This window comes from Myotis davidii, unplaced genomic scaffold (assembly GCF_000327345.1).
Source record: "Myotis davidii unplaced genomic scaffold, ASM32734v1 scaffold859, whole genome shotgun sequence".
NCBI lineage: Eukaryota > Metazoa > Chordata > Mammalia > Chiroptera > Vespertilionidae > Myotis > Myotis davidii.
The window spans coordinates 42,295-62,113 of NW_006290029.1; the positions used below are offsets into that span (position 1 = coordinate 42,295).

General features: G+C 40.4%; 1 protein-coding gene across 1 annotated transcript in view; it reads right to left on the reverse strand.

Moving 5' to 3' along the window:
- Window positions 1-19,819, reverse strand: part of MIPEP (mitochondrial intermediate peptidase) — a 94,213-nt gene that overhangs the window by 34,043 nt on the left and 40,351 nt on the right. The window contains exon 9 of the mRNA XM_015563309.1: window positions 2,530-2,578. Within this exon, the coding sequence (XP_015418795.1) occupies window positions 2,530-2,578 (49 nt within the window). The remainder of the gene's footprint in view (window positions 1-2,529; window positions 2,579-19,819) is intronic.

Consider the following 19,819-nt stretch of genomic DNA (forward strand, 5'->3'; position numbering starts at 1 on the left):
CTTTGTCTTTCACATTGAAATCATAACTTTTAAAGAGTTTAAACCAGTGTTCACAAGTATCTTGAGTTGGAGCATGTTCACTATAAGCTTCCTGAAGTATATATATGATAACTTTTTCTTCAAAATAAAGTAATGAATTAAAACTTTCTGCAAATGTTCTTTTTTTGGCATGAAATTCGACATTTTTAAGCATAAAAATATCTATGATGTTAACACCTTCAGAAAATTTGACATAGGAAGTTTTGGAGCTTGTTGTCAATACAACAAAATAGCACACATATCAAATCGCATATATATCAACATATGTGTAACTCCATCTATTGAAAAAAATCCGCATTATTAACTGGTACACTTAGTAATCTACATATTAATGGGGAAAGAATATTAACACTTATCCAACAAAGCAAAGTAGAATAAATTCTCAAATAACTGCATTATTAACACTTCGTCTTCATTATATCAAAGCCACAGTGGTTCACTGGCTTAAAAGAAAAGTTTAGAATTTATAAATATAATCCAAATTAGAGAGGATTGGGTTCTAAGGCATGAATTTATAATAGAAAATGAATATTTGAGCTAAAACTTAACATACTGGTATAGTAAAAAAGGCAAATAAAATATTATTTTATTTTATTTTTTAAATATATTTTTATTGATTTCAGAGAGGAAGGGAGAGGGAGAGAGAGAGATAAACATCAATGATTAGAGAGAATCATTGATTGGCTGCCTCCTGCATGCAACCTACTGGGGATCAAGCCTGCAACTGGGCATGTGCCCTTTACTGGAATCAAATACGGGACCCTTCAGTCTGCAGGCCAACGCTCTATCCACTGAGCCAAACCAGCTAGGGCAGCAAATAAAATTTTAGACAGCATTATAAGAAAGAAATGAGAAAACATGACCCTCTTTCCTCTTTCTTTTTAATTAAATTTACTAGAGGCCTGGTGCATGAATTCATGCACCAGTGGGGTCCCTCAGCCTGGCCTGCAGGATCGGGTTGAAATCAGCTCTCTGACATCCCGCGAGTGGTTCCGGATTGAAGAGGGTGCATGCCAGGCCGAGGGACCCCACCAGTGCACGATTGGGGCCAGGCAGGGACATGGGAGGTTGGCCAGCTGGGGAGGGACCGCAGGAGGGCTCCAGGGCATGTCCAACCCATCTCTCTCAGTTTCGATCAGTCAGAACCTAGCAGCAAGCTAACCTACCTGTCAGAGCGTCTGCCCCCTGGTGGTCACTGCATGTCATAGCCAGCGGTTTAGCTGCCTTATCATATCATTAGCATATTACGCTTTGATTGGTTGAACGGCTGACCAGTCGACCAGACACTTAGCATATTAGGCTTTTATTATATAGGATTGGGGTGAAAATGGTTAATAAAATTATATAGGTTTCAAGTGTACAATTCTATATGTCATCTGTATATTATATTGTGTGTTTGCTGTTACCCAAAATCAAATCTCCTTCCATCACCATATATTTAACCTCCTTTACCCTCTACTACCTCCCCCTTTCCCTCTGGTAACCACCATACTGTTGTCTATGTCTACAAATTTTTGTTTGTCTTGTTTATTTGTTGTTTTCAGTTTTATATCCTACATATGAGTGAAATCACATGGTTCTTAACTTTTTCTGGAACATGACCCTCTTTTAAAACCATGATCAGCCTTTTCCTGGAAGCCTAGGTATCTGATGCCTATTGGAATTCTGCCTCTCAATAAAGCACTAGAAGAGTGCTAGTGAAGGACAAGTGGCATGATCAAAGAAACTGGGCACTGGGAAAAGGGAAGGCAAGAATATAACAAAGGGACTCATAGTAGAGAGAAAAACACTTCAGCTTGAAATTACAAATGGTGAAGCAGATCATTCTTGAAATATACAAAATCAAAATACAGATCAATTTACCACATCTGCTGCCAATATTTAGGCCAAAGGAAGAAAAATACTATTTTTTAAACTTGACATAAAATTGATGGTACAAACTAAAATATGTAGTTTCAAAAACATTTGGAAATTTTTTGTTTGTTATTTAATCCTCACCTGAGGATATTTTTCTATTGATTTTTAGAAATAGTGGAGAGGGAAAGACAGAGAGAAAGTGATGTAAGAGAAACACATCGATTGCTTGCCTCCTGCAGGAGCCTGACTAGGGCCTGGGCCGGGGAGGAGCTTGCAATGGAGGTACATGCCCTTGACCAGAATTGAAACTGGGATCCTTCGGCTCTATCCACTCAGCCAAACCAGCTAGGGTTGGAAACTTTTTAAGTTACACATCAATGATTTCCTAAAGACAAATAATTAATCAAAGGGGATGGCCTAAGTTTTCAAGGTTGTCATCTTAGGAAGACAACTATGTGCTTTCAAAGTATATCTCATAGTTCAATTAACCTCCTACTCAATAGTCCACAGATCTGACCCAGTATTCCAATACTTGCATTATTAATAGGTAACTTGCTCATTTTTCATAAATTAAGTCTTTAAAAAAGACACACAAAAATAACATATATTCTAAAGAGAAGAATAAAAACGAACCTTTCTGAAAGTTTGTCAGATAGTTTCTCAAGGAACTCCATGACAGTTTCTAAAAATAAAATCCAAAAGAAAATATCTTTACCACTACATAAAAAAAAAAAAATGAGCATACCTGTTAAAATTATAATGTGTCATTATTATACACTACTATACCTTAAAGTGATGATTTTCAAAGGAGAAGCAGGATTGTAACATATTCTAGGCACATAATAAATATTTCTAGATAATTATAATTTCTTTATCAGTAAAAGAAGTTCAACTGGCATAGTAATAACCCAAAGCCTTAGATTATGCCCGCAAATGAAGAGTTAACAGGAAGTTAAAGAAAAATATTTAAAATTTAGTAAGAATTTAGTATATATCAATGAATGAAAACAGAGAATGTAGGTGACATAAGATAGGTCTTAAGCAGCCTATAGAAGACTATATGCATGGGTGGGCAAAAGTAGATTTATAGTTGTGAGAACGTGAAAGTTTATTCTTGTACTAGAGGCCCAGTGCACGAAATTCATGCACTCGGGGGGGAGGGGTTCCCTCAGCCCCGCCTGCACCCTCTTGCAGTCTGGAAGCCCTTGGGGGATGTCCACCTGACTGCCATCAGTCAGACATCCTTAGCGCTGCCGTGGAAGTGGGAGAGGCTCCCACCACCACCACCACTGCACTCGCCAGCTGTGAACCTGGCTTCTGGCTCAGCAGTGCTCCCCCTGTGGGAGTGCACTGACCACCAGGGGGCAGGTTCTGTGTTGAGCGTCTGCCTCCTGGTGGTTCAGTGTGTGTCATAGCAACCAGTTGTTCCGCTGTTTGGTCGATTTGCATATTAGCCTGTTATGCCTGTGGGATCGAGCCGAAAACGGCTCTCCAACATCCCCCAAGGATCCCCAATTACGAGAGGGTGCGGGCCAGGCCGAGGGACTCCATTGGTACACAATCGGGGCGGAGGAGAGACACAGGAGGTTGGCCAGATGGGGAGGGACCACAGGAGGGCTCCAGGGTATGTCTGGTCTGTTTCGCTCAGTCTCGATCAGCCAGACCACAGCAGCAAGTTAGCCTACCTGTCAGAGAGTCTGCTTCCTGGTGGTCAGTGCACGTCATAGCGACTGGTTGACCAGTCGACTGTCTGGCCCCTGGTGGTTAGTGCATGTCATAGCAAGTGATTGAATGGCCTTAGCATATCATTAGCATATTACACTTTGACAGGTTGCACGGATGACCAGAAGACCAGACACTTAGCATATTAGGCTTTTATTATATAGGATTATTATATATTAACTAGAGGCCCAGAGCACAAAAATTCATACACTTGGGGAGGTCTCTCAGCCCAGCCTGCACCTTCTCGCAGTCCAGGACCCCTTGGGGGATGTCCGACTGACGGCTTAGGCCCGCTCCCCAGGGAATCGCCAAGCTAGTAGTCAGACATCCCTCTGGCAGCCTGGGAGCCCTGGTGAGTGGGCCTAAGCCATTAGTCGGACATCCTTAATGCTGCAGCAGAGGCGGGAGAGGTTCCCGCCACCACCGCTACACTGTCCAGGCATGAGCCAGTGCTCCTGTGGAAGCAGTGACCTCCAGGGGGAAGCTCCTGCATTGAGCATCTGCCTCCTGGTGGTCAGTGCATGTCATAGCGACCAGTCATTCCTAGTCGTAGACCGTTAGGGTCAATTGGCATATTACCCTTTTATTATATAGGATTATTGTATTATTTTCTATATGAACTATAAACTTAGTTTTGTCCACCTCTGTATTAGAGTATGCGCCTAGGTATCAGTTCTGCCACTTTTTAACAACGTAGCCTAACCATAGATTCTCTACCTGTGAAATCGATACAAATACCTCCCGTAAAAAGCTATAGATGTAGTAAATGAAGTAACATCCAGAATAAGCACTGAATAATATTACAGCTGTGTATAAGTAATCCTACATAATAAAAGAGAAACATGTAAATTGACCATCCCTCCGCTATGCTCACCAGCAAATCAGGGGTGAGTTTGCAAATTAATCTGACAAAGATGGCAGGTTAATTTGCCTACACAGATTGCCAAGCGGCCTGGGTCCCAGGAACATCCTCAGGACCCAGGTCGCTCCTAGCCTGCAGGCCTGTGTGTAGGCCCTGAGCAGCCAGGTTCCCAGAACGCCCCCGACTGCTTCAGGCCTACGGGTGCAGGCGCCAAGTGGATGTTCCCACCCTGTGGCTGCTTCCATGTGTGCTGGCACCAAGCAGCGGCCCAGATCCACGCCCCCCAGCCTGGTGCCCACAACTCGGGGCTGCTGGCCTGGGGGGCATGCCCCTGGTGGTGGCAGCCACCACATGGCCCAGGCCCGCATGCCCCAGAGCCCAGCGCCCACAATGCAGGTCTGGCTGCCAGCCTCGGGGGTGTGCCCCCTCCCGGCGGCAGGGACATGCCCCTAGCCCAGTGGACACAACACAGGGGGTCCTCTGCTCATGAGCTGCAGAGGAATCACCTTTTCCTTTCTTTTTAAAAATATATTTTATTGATTTTTTTCCACAGAGAAGAGGAGAGAGGGATAGACAGTCAGAAACATCGATGAGAGAGAAACATCAATGAGCTGCCTCCTGCACACTTCCCACTGGGGATGTGCCCCCAACCAAGGTACATGCCCTTAACAGGAATCAAATTTGAGACCCTTCAGTCTGCAGGCCGACGCTCTATCCACTGAGCCAAACCAGTTCGAGCATAAACACCTTTTCTAACCGCTCACTGGCTAAGCTCCCTGTACGCCACCACTTGCAGTGTTCTTGGTAACTTGGGTTATAATAAGAAAAAAAAAAAAGAAAGGAAGAAATGTCATACCCTATGAAAGACACATCTTGAAAATGCCTAAAGAAAGTTGTCATTTTTTTTCATGCTGAAGGGACTAGAGTCCATGTTGATGAAAACACCTTGGCGTCTGCGGTGCCTGGCAGTGGCTGCAGCAGCAGGGTGATGGTGCTGGTGCCTTCCCCTGATCAGCCCTGTTGCCTCCCGCAGTGGGAGGCCAGACTGCGGCTTAGGCCCGCTCTCCATGGGGAGCGGGCCTAAGCTGTCAGTAGGAAATCCCCTGAGGGCTCCCAGTCTGTGAGAGGGGACAGACTGAGCTGAGGGAACCTCCCCACCAGTGCACACATTTTGTGCACCGGGCCCCTAATATAATATAACATAAAATAGTAATCATAACAATCTGGTGACAACAGTGACTAAAGAAAAAAATGATATATCTATTTTAGAGCTAAATTATGTGAAGCAATTTTTTTTAAAGTTTCAGAGACAAGGGAGTCCAAAGGAAGTGAAAAAGTTTAACAGCCTTCAAGAAAAAGGTAGGTTTTGAGCTGAGCAGTGAAAAACTTAGACAGGGTTTTAACAGATTGGGAAGCGGGAGCTGTTCTCAGGCAAGAAACATAAGCAAAAGAATGGGTGTGACGTACATATGGCCCAGCAGAGAGGCTTGACAACGCAAGAAGTAGCTATGACATGCACTGACCAGCAGGGGGCAGATGCTCAACGGGGAGCTGCTGAGCTGCAGTAACTTGGCGGCTGCGGTTCTCAGGTGACGTGCCCAGAACCAGAGGAGGGAGCCCGATTCCAAGGTGCATCATCTGAGAACTGCCCTCTCACAATCCAGGACCCTCAGGGGATGTTGGAGAGCCAGTTTTGGCCTGATCCCCACAGGCCAGGCCAAGGAACCCCACCAGTGCACAAATCCATGCACAGGGCCTCTAGTAATTTAATAAATGCCTTTGAAAAAACTTACTATCTACATTCATACAATATTTTATAACATTATCTCTTATATATTATAAATCAAAGAACTCAACAGAATACAAGGCAAGTTTATTGCAAACCCAAGGAAAGTGTTTTTACCTTACCTAGAACAAAGCTTCTCAAGTAGCACAATTCTCTCTGAAAATGAAGTTTATAGGGCTATGTGTTTCTATAAGACCTACCCTATATTTAACATTGAGTTCAGCAGAAATACTGATCCTTTACTCTCTCTTACACAAATTCTAACCATTTGGAGCATAGAAGGTAGTTAAAATGAAAGTTAAGTACAAAAATAGAAACAATTTAAATTGGCATCAGTGAAAATTTAAATATAATTTACTCTTAACATGCACATGAAATAAAATACCTTGGATGGACCAAATATACTCTAAATTATCAACTCTTTAAAAATTGTACTAACTGAAGATATAGAAAAATCTCAATAAATATGGGTCTCTGAGTATATTAAAAATAAAACACTAACTTATAGCTATTTAAAATTAGAAGTTCAGGCTTTTGGTCCAACATGGCAGCACAGGAAGACCCTGAACTCACCTCCTCCCAGGGACACAACAAATTTACACCTATAGACAGAGAAATTCCCCTAAAGGAAAACAAAGGGCTCACTGAACAGCTTTTGCAAAACAAGCGAGAGAGACCACATAGAAATGGGTAGGAAAGATGGAGGCATTGTACCATGGAGACTCCACCACCAAGCACCAGCTTGAAATAGGGATGGTTCACTGAGGGGCCTGCTCACCAATGTACCAGCCCCGGGGCACATTGAAAAAAACTGGTTTAAAGGGCACATAGACAATACAGGAAGGAAATCCATTTACTAATCTTAGAGTCTCTGCCAAACAATAAGTAGATAAGGTGGGAACTCATTCTGGTGTCACAGGCACTGGAGAGCACCATTAGTAGCCTTCCCCCTCCAACTTGATTGCATGGCAAGAGCATGATCCAAGTACACTAGCTAGCCTGCCAAGACTGTCATAGTACACACCAGGCTCCAGGCCCACACCAGTGCTGAGACCTATCTCAGGGACACCCCGTGGCTCTTCACCTATGCAAACTACATCACGAGCCTGTGCAGTTTACCCCCAGGTCTCCTATCAGACCACATCTGCTTTAGCTATAGCTCTAGGCCTCAGCATGGCCTGTCTAGAAGGCTACCCTTGTCCTGAGCCTACTCCAACTATAACCCCAAATGGCCTCCCAGTGTGGCTTGCCCGCATGACTCTCTGCAAGTTGTACCTACCCTAGCTACAGCTCTGAGTCCTGCTATAGCTTGTCCCTAGGACTCCTCATGCCTGAGCGCACTCTAACTATAGCCAGTTTATCAAGGGGCCTTGGTGAGGCTTGCCTCAAGGACTTGACCTCCAACCAGCCTGCCATGGCAGTCCATGTGGTGTATTCCTCCTGACTCTCTTCAGCCTACCTCCACTCCAGACTCAGCTTCAGCTGGCATGCCAAAGAAACCAAGCACATAAATTCTACAGAGGGGAAGCAACAACAAGACGGGGATAGGTTGCTGTTCCACCTGTCATAGAAACAAACACAGAGAGACAGCCAAAATGAAGAAACAAAGAAATATGTTAGAAATGGAAGAATAGGATAAAACCACAGAAAAATACTAAATAATGGAGACAAGCAATCTATCAGAAAAGAGTTCAAAACACTGGTTATAAGATGACCAATGAGTGCAGGTGAAGAAAGGTGAACTCAGTGAAAACTTCAACAAAGAGACAGAAAACATAACAAGAACCAACAGAACTAAAAAAATACAATAACTGAAAAAAAATACATTAGAGGAAATCAACATCAAATCAGTTGAAGCAGAAGAATGAGTTAGTAAGCTGATAGACAAGGTAATGAAAATCATCCAATTGCAGAGCAAAACAAAATGGGGGGGGATAATTTAAGGTATCTCTGGGACAAAATCATCAGCATACCAAAATTTGCATCATAAGGAGGAGAAGAAAGAGAGAAGAGGGCAAGAAACCTATTTAAAGATGGCTGAACACTTCTCCAACCTGGTGAAGAAAATAGACATGGAAGTTCAGAAAATGCCAAACAAGATAAAACCAAAGTGGCCCACACCAAGGCACATCATTATTAAAATGCAAAAAAAGTTAAAAGTAAAGAGAAAACCTTAATATCAGCAAGAGAAAGAAAGCCAGTTTTATACAAAGAATTCCCTCATAAGATTATCAGTTAATTTTTCAGCAGAAACTTTTCCAGAAGAGAATGGCACAATATATTCAAAGTGATGAAAGGAGAAAATCTATATTTAAGAATATCTACCCAGCAAGTTACCATTCAGAATAAAAGAGAGGTGAAGAATTTCATAGACAAGCAAAAGCTAAATGAACTTTACAAGAAATGTTAAAAAGAATTCTTTAAGTGGAAAAGAAAAGACAAAAACAAACAAATAAAAAAGAATATATAGGGGAAAATGTCACTTGTAAAGGCAAACATTTAACAAATGTAGTGGATCGATCAATTATAGAGATAGTAAAAACGGTAATAGACACAAGAATTAAGAGCATGTGATATTGCAGTAACAAATTAAGGGACACACAACAGCATAAAAAAGTAAGATACAATGTCAAAAACAAACATAGCAAGCCAAGTTAAGAAATACAGTGGTTTTAGAATGCATTCAAATTTACAGGACCAACCATTTAAAATAGACTGCTATATACAGAGCTTGTTATATATGGATCTTGTAACCATAAAGCAAAAAGAAAACCCTCTAATACACACATTTAAAAAATAAAGAAAAAGGAACCCCAAAAAAGCACTAAAGGAAGTCATCGATGTACAAGGAAGGAAGAAAGGAACATAGGATGACAAAAATGATCAGAAAACAATAAATGCCAATAAGTTCCATAGATACCTACCCATTCTATATAATAAAAGGCTAATATGCAAATTGACCCTAACAGTGGAACAACCAGAACGACCTCTCAACCAGTCACTATGAGACACACTCTCCACCTCTCAGTCCCTTTTCCCGGCTGGCAGGCTTCCATCGCCTGAGGATGAACGGGGAACCGGGAGTGGGTGGTGGGGGACATGGCGGCACCAGGCCAAGGCTCTTGCCCCACCGGTCGCCCCACACACAGAGGGCAACCTGCAGTGGGGGCAAGGTCGGCAAGCAGGCGGATATGGCCAACTTCTTGGTACCTCCCTCCGGCCGGCAGGCTCGGATCACCCGATGGTGAATGGGGAACAAGGGGTGGGTGGTGGCTGGGGGAGAGGCCAGCTGCCGGCAGCCAGGGAAGATGGCCCTGATCGCAGGCCAGGCCTAGGGACCGTACTCCTGCACAAATTTCGTGCGCCGGGCCTCTAGTAATTATTATAAATGTACACTGACTAAATGTTCCAATCAAAAGATATAGGATGGCTGAATAGGTTAAAAAACAAACAAACAAAAAACCCCAGCACCCAGGCATATGCTGCCTATAAGAGACTCACTTCAGATAAAAAGATACAGACTCAAAGTGAAGGGATGCAAAAGCATACTAGTGCTTCATGCAAGTGGAAACAAAAAGAAAGCTAGGATACCAATACTTAGTCAAAATAGAATTTAAAACGAAGGCTGTAGAATTGAGCCAACCCACGCCAGAGGGGTTTGGCGAAGCCCTAGGAGGCTCAATGAGCACAGGAGGGCAGGGAGGCTGCATTGAGTGCTCCTGGGTCAGGTGGTAAGCCAGGGTTGCCGCTGGATGGGGCATTTCCAAGGCATGGAGGAGGAGGAGGAGATGCTGCTCTTCTTCTCCCTCTCCCCAGGGTCCTTCTCCAGCTCCATCAGCCTAAGCCCACAGCCACTTTGGGGAGAAGAGGTGGTGGCTCTCGGCACTCGCTGCAGCTGCCAGCAGCCTGCCTCGATGCAGTGTCCCCACAGCATGCTCCAGTAGCAGGACCTGGTCTCCACATGGGCTGATAAAGATGATGAAAGAACAGATTCTATGAGATTAAAAGACTTAAAATGCCAGAAGAGGACTCCCCAGGCTGGTTCAGCTCTGGCTCAGAAACCATGCTATCTTGAAGTGGGGAGCAGCAGCAGCTAGGCACCCAGCCTCACCACCATCCAGACTAGTTTTGGACACAGCACGGACCACCCAGTAAGGCAAAAGCCAGTGGGCCTGAGCTCCTGTAGCTGAAAGCTGGGGACCAGTTCCGTGGGGTAAGGAAGTATAGCTCAGAACAGAGACAATCAAGGCATAAGACTCAAGGCAAACCCAGCCTCAGGGCCAAGAAGTCCTTGACCATTGGACTACTAGGGCTTTCAACCTCTCCAACCTCAATCAGGATGCCCAGGGTCAAAAAGGGATAGTGACTTACATTCATCTGCACTAGAACAGCTCCCAGGAGGCCTAGGATAGACACACCAAGAAACCAGATTCACATCAGAGCAAAATCCAGCGAGCCCACAAATAGCAGAGCCAAAGTCTTTGAGAGTGAGTGTGTGTGTGTGTGTGTGTGTGTATGTGTGTATGTGTGTGTGTGGGAGTTGTTTTTCTTTTTTTGTGCCACCCTTTCTTTCTTTCTTTTTTCTTGAATATCTCTAATTTCTCTCTTTCCTTTTATTCTATTCTACTTTAGACTATTCTTATTAATTTTTCATATTTTTTGTTATTCTTTTTTCTCATTTCTTTTCTGTCTTACTTTTCCTATCTATATATTAATATATCCATTATTACAACGTTTTAATTTATTATTATTTAATTTATTTCCTGTTTCCTCTTTCCTCCTATAATAGTTCATTTAGCTTCCTCCTTGCTTCCATCTTTCTTTCATCTTCTTTTTCTTTTTTTCTTTACAACCCCTCTTTTTCTTTGGTTGTGTGTCTTTTAGTATTCCTTTTATTTTTTTCTCAGCTTTGCTTTCTCTTCTTTTTCCTTGTTGGTCTTTTCTGTTGTTGTTGATTGAGTAGCTTGATTTTTGTAGTGTTTTTAGTTTGGCCATGTTGTGTCTTATTCTGTTCTGTAAGCACCTGTATAATAGCTGGCATGACTACGTGGGGGTTGAACCTTACTGGCAGCAAGTTGGAGGGGAGATCCCTCCCACAAATGGGACATCAACAATCAAGTCCCAATTATAACAGGAAAAAAATATAAAGCACACAGGGCACTGAGAGCATCCAGCTCAGGTGAACTAAGAGACTACACCACTGGACCCCTCAGACACATTCTACATTAGGCCATCCCACACAGACTTGTAGGCATAACAGTTTGACCTAACACATAAAAGCAAATACAGAGAGACAGCTAAAATGGGGAAACAAAGAAACAACCCTCAAATGAGAGAAAAGAAGGATTCTCCAGAAAAAGAACTAAATATAATGGAGGCAAATAACCTATAGGACATAGAGTTCAAGGCAATGGTTATAAAGATGCTTGTGGAGCTTAATGCAAATTACAACACTATGCAAAGGGAAATAGACTGAACAACAACCAGACAGAAATGAAGAATGATATATCTGACATCAGGTACTCACTGGAAGGTATTAAAAGAAGACTGCACGAAGCAGAGATTGAATCAGTGATTTGGAACAGTGGTCACCAACCTTTCAAACCTCATGGACCACCATTGGTCCACGGACCACCAATTGGCGACTGCTGTTCCAAAGGTTTCCTTAAACCAGCGGTCACCAACCTTTCGGACCTAACGGACCACCAGTGGTCCACAGACCACTAGTTGGTGAGCACTGATTTGAAAGACAAGGTAGAAATAAATACCCAATTAGAGCAGCAAATAGAAAAAAGAATTAACAAGCAGGAAGATAGCTTAAGGGAGCTCTGGGCCAAGATGAAATGTAATAACATCCACTTTATAGGATAACAGAAAGGGAAGAGGGAGAGCAAGGAACAGAGAACCTGTATAAAGAAACAATGACAGAAAACTTCCCCAACCCGGTGAAGGAAAATGTCATACAAGTTCAGGAGGCATAGAAAGGGTCAATCAAGAGGAACCCAAAGAGACCCACGTGTAGACACATCATAATTAAAATGGCAAAAGTTAAAGACAAAGAAAGAATCATAAAGGCAGCAAGAAAGAGACAGAAAATTGCCTACATAGGAGTTCCCATTAGGATGTCAGCTGACTTCTCAATAAAAACACTTCAGGCCAGAAGGGAGTGGCTTGAAGTACTCAAAGTAATGAAAAGCAAGGGCCTAAATCCAAGACTAGTGTATCTAGCAAGACTATCATTTAAAACTGAAGGAAAAATAAAAAGCTTTCCAGAGAAAAAAAGTTTAAAAAGTACATTACCATCAAACCAGGAATGAAAGAAATGTTAAAGGGACTGCTTTAAGAAAAAGAAAAGGAGAGAGGGTCATAGGCATAAAGAAAATAAAAATGACAATACATAACTAACAATAATAAGTGTAATATAAATGGATTAAATGCTCCAATCAAAAGACATAGGGTGACTGAATGGATAAGAAAACATGACCCATGTATATGCTGTCTTCAAGAGACCCACCTAAGAACAAAAGATACACTCAGACTGAGAGTGAAGGGATGGAAAAATATATTCCATGCAAATGGAAGGGAAAAAAAGCTGGGGTAGGAATACTCATATCAAACAAAATAGAATTCAAAAGAAAGGCCACAGCAAGAGACAAAGAAGGCCGCTTCATAATACTAAAGGTAAACATATGTGCATCCAATATAAGAGTACACAAGTACATAAAAAAACTTTGATGGAATTTAAGGGAGAGATTCACAGCAATACCGACATCGTAGGGGACTTAAACACCCCACTGACATCACTGGATAGATCTTCCAGATAAAAAATTAACAAGGAAACAGAGGCCTTATATGACACACTAGATCAGATGGATCTAACCGATATTTATAGAACATTTCACTCCAAAATAACAGAATATACATTCTTCTCAAATGCACATGGAAAATTTTCAAAGACAGACCACATGTTAGGACACAAAACAAGCCTATACAAATTCAAGATGATTGATATAATACCAAGCTTTTTCTCAGATAACATGAGTAGGAAATCAACTACAATAAAAAAAAAAAAACCCCACCAAAACCCCTCAAATATATGGAGGCTAAATAGCATGTTATTAAACAAGGAATGGGTTAAGCAAGAAATTAAAAACTTCCTGGAAACAAATGAAAATGAACAAATAACCACCCAAAACCAAAGGGACATGGTGAAAGCAGTCCTAAGAGTGAAGTTCACAGTATTACAGGACTACCACTAGAAACAAGAAAAATCACTAATAAACAATCTAACCTTACAACAAAATGAATTAGAAAGAGAACAGCAAGAAAAATCTGGGGGAAGGAAATAATAAGATCAGAGTGGAAATAAATGAGACAGAGACTAAAAAAAAACCAAAACCAAACAAACAAAAAACAGTACAAAAGCTCAATAAATCCAAGAGCTGGTTCTTTGAAAGGATAAATAAGTTTGATGAACCCTTAGCCAGACTCATCAAGAAATAAAGAGGACCAAAATAAATAAAATCAGAAATGAAAGAGGAGATATAACAACGGGAACCACAGAAATAAAGAGGATTGTAAGCAAATACTACAAACAACTATATGCCAAAAAAAACTGAACAACATAGGCAAAATGGACAAATGCCTAGAAACATACAATATTCTAATAACATTAGAATATTAGAAACATACAATGAGGAAGAATCAGAAAATCTGAGGAGGCCAATAACAACTGATGAATTGAAGTAGTAATGAGAAAATTTCCAGCAAACAAAAGTCCTGGACCAGAAGGATTTACAGGAGAATTTTACAAAGCATTGAAGAACAGCTATCCTCCTAAAACTATTCCAAGCTCTTTTTACAAAGCCAGCATTATCCTAATTCCAAAACCAGATAAAGACACTACAAAAAAAGAAAATAACAGGCCAATGTTCACAGATGAACACAGATGCTAAAATCTTCAAGAAATGATCAGCAAATCGGATACAACAATATACTAAAAAGATCATATAACATGACCACCTGGGATTTATTCCAGGGATGCAAGGCTGGTACAATATTTGCAAATCAATAAATGTGATACATAAACAAATTGAAAGATAAAACCACATGATCATATCAATAGATGCAAAAAGCATTCCACAAAATCCAGAACCCTTTTTTGATTAAAACTCTCAGTAAAGTGGGAACACAGAGATGGGTCATACTTCAACATAGTAAAGGCCATATATGACAAACCTACAGCAACATCATATTCAATGAGCAAAAACTAAAATCATTTACCTTAAGAATAGGAACAACAATGTCCGCTTACACCACTCTTATTCAACATAGTACTGAAAGTTCTAGCACATCAATCAGAGAAGAAGAGATAAAAGGCATCCAAATTGGTGAAAAGAAGTAAAATTGTCATTATTCGCAGATGACAGATATCTAGAAACAAACTTTACCAAGGAGGTAAAAAACCTGTACTTGGAAAACTGCAGGACACTGAAAAAAGAAATACAGGAAAATACAAACAAATAGAGGTATAGAAGAAGCATATATCATTTTTATGGATTGGAAGAATCAACATCATTAAAATGTCTATACTACCAAAAGCAATCTATAGATTGCACAGAATTCCTTTTAAAATACTAAGGCATACTTCACAGGACTAGAACAAATACTCCAAAAATTTATATGGAACCATACAAGACCTCGAATAGCTGCAGCAATCTTGAGAAAGAAGAACAACGTAGAAGGGATCACAATACCGGATATCAAACTATACTACAATGCCTTTATAACCAAAACAACCTGATACTGGCACAAGAACAGGAATATAGACCAATGGATCAGAACAGAGATCTCAGAAATCGACCTAAGCCATTACGCTCAATTAATATTTGACAAAGGAGACAAGAACATAGAATGGAGCAAAGACAGTCTTCAACAAATGGTCCTGGGAAAACTGGACAGACATATGCAAAGATGAAACCAGACCACCAATTTACACCATACACAAGAATAAACTCAAGATGAATAAAATGCTTAAATGTAAGGTTTCATCCATAAATGCCTTAGAGGAGAACATAGGCAGTAAAATCTCAGACATCTCAAGTAGCAATCTGTTTGCGGATACATCTCCTAGGGCAAAGGAAACTAAGAAAAAAGTAAACAAATGGGACTACATCAAAATAAAAAGCTTCCGCAGAGCAAAAGACACAACAATCAAAATTGAAAGGAAACCCACTGTATGGGAAAACATATTTGCCAATGATATATCTGATAAGAGGTTAATACCCAAAATATATAAAGTATACACACAACTCAACAAAAGGAAGATAAACAATCCAATTTAAAAATGGGCAGGAGGCCAAAACCGGTTTGGTTCAGTGGATAGAGCGTCGGCCTGTGGACTGAAAGGTCGCAGGTTCGATTCCGGTCAAAGGCATATACCTGGGTTGCGGGCACATCCCCGGTAGGAGATGTGCAAGAGGCAGCTGATCAATGTTTCTCTCTCATTGATGTTTCTATCTCTCTATCTCTCTCCCTTCCTCTCTGTAAAAAATCAATAAAATATATTAAAAAAAAATGGGCAGGAGACCTGAATAGACATTTCTCCAAAGTGGACATACAAATGGCCAAGAGACATGTGAAAAAAAGCTCAGTTACTAATCATCAGAGAAATACAAATTCAAACCTCAAGGAGATATCACCTCACACCTGTCACAATGGCTATTATCAACAAATCAAAAAACAGCAAGTGCTGTCAAGGATGTGGAGAAAAGGGAACACTAATTCACTGCTGGTGGGAATGCAGATTGGTGCAGCCACTATGGAAAACAGTATGGAGTTTCCTCAAAAAATTAAATATCCCTTTACGCTATAAGCGTCTATAGATGCAAGCGGTGGACCTTCCCCACATGCCACGGGCGTCTATAGCCACAAACCTTCCATATCATCTCTGGTCGCCCAATTTTAAAATCAGACTTGTTAGTGACATCTCTGGGTTTGTAAAGAAAATTATGGTAACTTAAATTTATAAATATTCCAGCACATATGGAAGAAATGGGGGTGGTTTCTGTTTTGGCATGGCAGTTAACTGGATATGGATCTGCGCTTTGACCCAGCAAGCCCACTTTTGGGAATATATCCTAAAATCCCCAAAACACCAATCAGAAAGAATATATGCACACACACATATACCCCTCCCATGTTCATAGCAGTGTTATTAAAATAGCTAAGATTTGGAATCAGCTTAAGGGAGCTTTGGGACTACATGAAATGTAAAAATATTCACATAATAAGTGCACCAGAGAGGAAGGAAGGGAGCAAAGGATACAGAATGTGTTTGAAGAAATAATGGCAGAAAACTTCCCTAACCTGGTAAAGGAAAAAGTTACACAAGTTCAGGAGGCACAGAGAGTCCAAAGCAAGAGGAGCCTAAACAAGCCCATGACCAGACACATCATAATTAAAAAGCCAAAAAGTAGGGCCAAAGAAAATCTTAAAGGAAGCAAGAGAAAAGCAAACTCTTACCTACAAAGGAGCGCCCATAAGGCTATCAGCTGATTTCTCATCAGAAACTCAAAGGCCAGAAGGGAGTGAGATGAAGTACTCAAGGATTAATCACTATGCTTTAATTATGTTCAATTTGTAACAATGAAAATACATCCTATGATATTTACATTATGATTCATAACAGTAGCAAAATTAGTTATGAAGTAGTAACGAAAATAATTTTATGGTTGGGGGTCACCACAACATGAGGAACTGTATTAAAGGGTCACGGCATTAGGAAGATTGAGAACCACTGGATTAAATGCTCCAGTCAAAAGACACAGAGTAGCTGAATGGATTCAAAAACATGATCCCACTATATGCTGTCTACAAGAGACCCACCTCAGAACAAAAGACTCACACAGGATGAGAGTGAAAGGATGGAAAAAAGTTTTTCATGCTTATAGAAATGAAAAAAAAGCTGGGGTAGCAATACTCATATCATAACCTGTCTGAAGCTAAAACCAATAGTAGTTAGCATATTACTGCAAAAAGACCCATTGGAAGGCCAATGGACTTTAATATTCAGCAGAGCTGAAAATCAGCATAATATTGCCCTATTGTGGGCTCAATGGCTAAAGGCAATTCCCTAACCTGATAATCCTTTTACTGTTTACCAAACTTTACCTTTGATATGCCTATATGCATTACTAAAGAGCAAATGTGTATTCAAGTTAATAAAACCAGACTGGACTCAAGTTCAGTGTACTCTTCATGAGACACCCCTGGCCCCCAATGCCTTCTAAATTCATATTTCTTGTATAGTATTTTCATTTGTGTGTGGCCCCTTCTTTGGATCCTGAACCCTAACCATTCAGGTTGCAGCAATAACCCTGGTAAACATATATGTACCCAATATAGGAGCACCTAATATATATATTTTAAAAAACCACTTCTAGAGGACTTTTAGGGAGAGAACAACAATACAGTCATGATAGGCGAGTTTAACACCTGCTGACTTCATTAGATAGATCTTCCAGACAAAAATTTAACCCGGAAACAGAGACTCTAAAGGACACACTGGATCAGATGGATTTAATTCACATTTATAGAACATATCATCCCAAGGCTGCAGAATATACATTCTTCTCAAGTGCAAATGAATCATTCACAAAGATAGACCACATGTTTGGACACAAAACAAGTCTCTACAAGTTCAAGAAGATTGAAATCATATCAATCATCTCAGCTCACAGTAGAATGAAATTAGAAATCAACTACAGTAAAAACACCCCAAAACATTCAAACTCATGGAGGTTAAATAGCATATGAATTGGCTACCAACAAGATCAATAAAGAAATACAAATCTTTCTGGAAAAAAGTGAAAATGAACACACAACAATCCAACACCTATGGGACACAGTGAAAACAGTCTTCAAAGGGAAGTTCACAGCACTACAACATTCTTTCAAAAAAGAAGAAATATTAATAATAAACTATTTAACCTTAAAACTCAAAGAACTAGAAAGAGGACAAGAAGAAAAGCCCAGAGGAAATAGAAGAAAGGAAATAATAAAAATTAGATCAGAAATAAATGACATGGGCACTAAAAATAAATAAATAAATAAATAAAACCAAGAGCTGGTTCTTTGAAAGAATAAACAAGATTGATGAACCATTAGCCACACTCATCAAGAAATAAAGACTCACCGAAACCGGTGTGGCTCAGTGGATAGAGCGTCGGCCTGAGGACTGAGGGGTCCCGGTCAGGGGCATGTACCTGGGTTGCGGGTACATCCCCAGTAGGAGATGTGCAGGAGGCAGCTGATTGATGTTTCTCTCTCATTGATGTTTCTAACTATCTCTCTCCCTTCCTCTCTGTAAAAAATCAATAAAATATATTTTTTTAAAAAGAAATAAAGACCCAAAGAAATAAAATCAGAAATGAAACTGGAGAAGTAACCACTGACACCACAGAAATACAAACGATTGTAAGAAAATATTATGAACAACTATATGCCAACAAACTGGACAATGCGGCTGAGATGGAAAAATTCCTACAAAAATACAATTGCCCAAAACTGAATCAGGAAGAATCAGAAAACCTTAACAGACTGATAAAAACAGATGAAATTAAAGCAATAATAAAAAAAACTTCCAGCAAACAAAAGTCTGGGTCCAGATGGCTTCATGGAGCAGTTTTACCAAACATTCAAAGAAGAACTAACACCTATACTACTCAAACTATTTTTAAAACTTCAAGAGGAAGGAACACTTCCAAGCTCTTTTTATGAGGCCAGTATTATCCTAATTCCAAAACCAGCTAAAGACACTACAAAGAAAGAGAACTACAGGCCAATATCCCTAATGAACATAGATGTTAAAATCCTCAACAGAGTATTAGGAAATTGGATCCAGCAATATATTAAAAAGATCACACACCATAACCAAGTGGGATTTTTCCAGGGATGCAAGGATAGTACAATATTTGCAAATCAAGAAACGTGATACATCACATGAACAACTTGAAAGACAAAAATCACAGGATCATATCAATAGACGGAGAAAAACCGTTTGACAAAATCCAACACCCATTTTTGATAAAAACTCTCAGCAAAGTGGGAACAGAAGGAGCATATCTCAACATAACACAGGCCATATATAACAAACTTACAGAGAACATCATACTCAATGGGCAAATACTAAAAACATTTCACCTAAGAACAGGAACAAGACAGGGATGTCCACTTTCACCACTCTTATTCAACATACTACTGGAAGTCCTAGCCATGCAGACAAGAAGAAATAAAAGGCATCCAAATTGGAAAGGAGGAAGTAAAACTCTCATTATTCACAGATGACATGATATTGTACATAGGAAACCCTAAAGACCACCAAAAAATTACTAGATTTAATAAATGAATTTGGCAATGTAGCAGGATACTAAATTAATACCCAGAATTTGGTAGGTATTTTTATACACCAACTAGAGACCTGGTGCATGAAATTCGTGCATGGGGGGTGGGTGGAGATATCCCTCAGCCTGGCCTGTACCCTCTCCAATCCC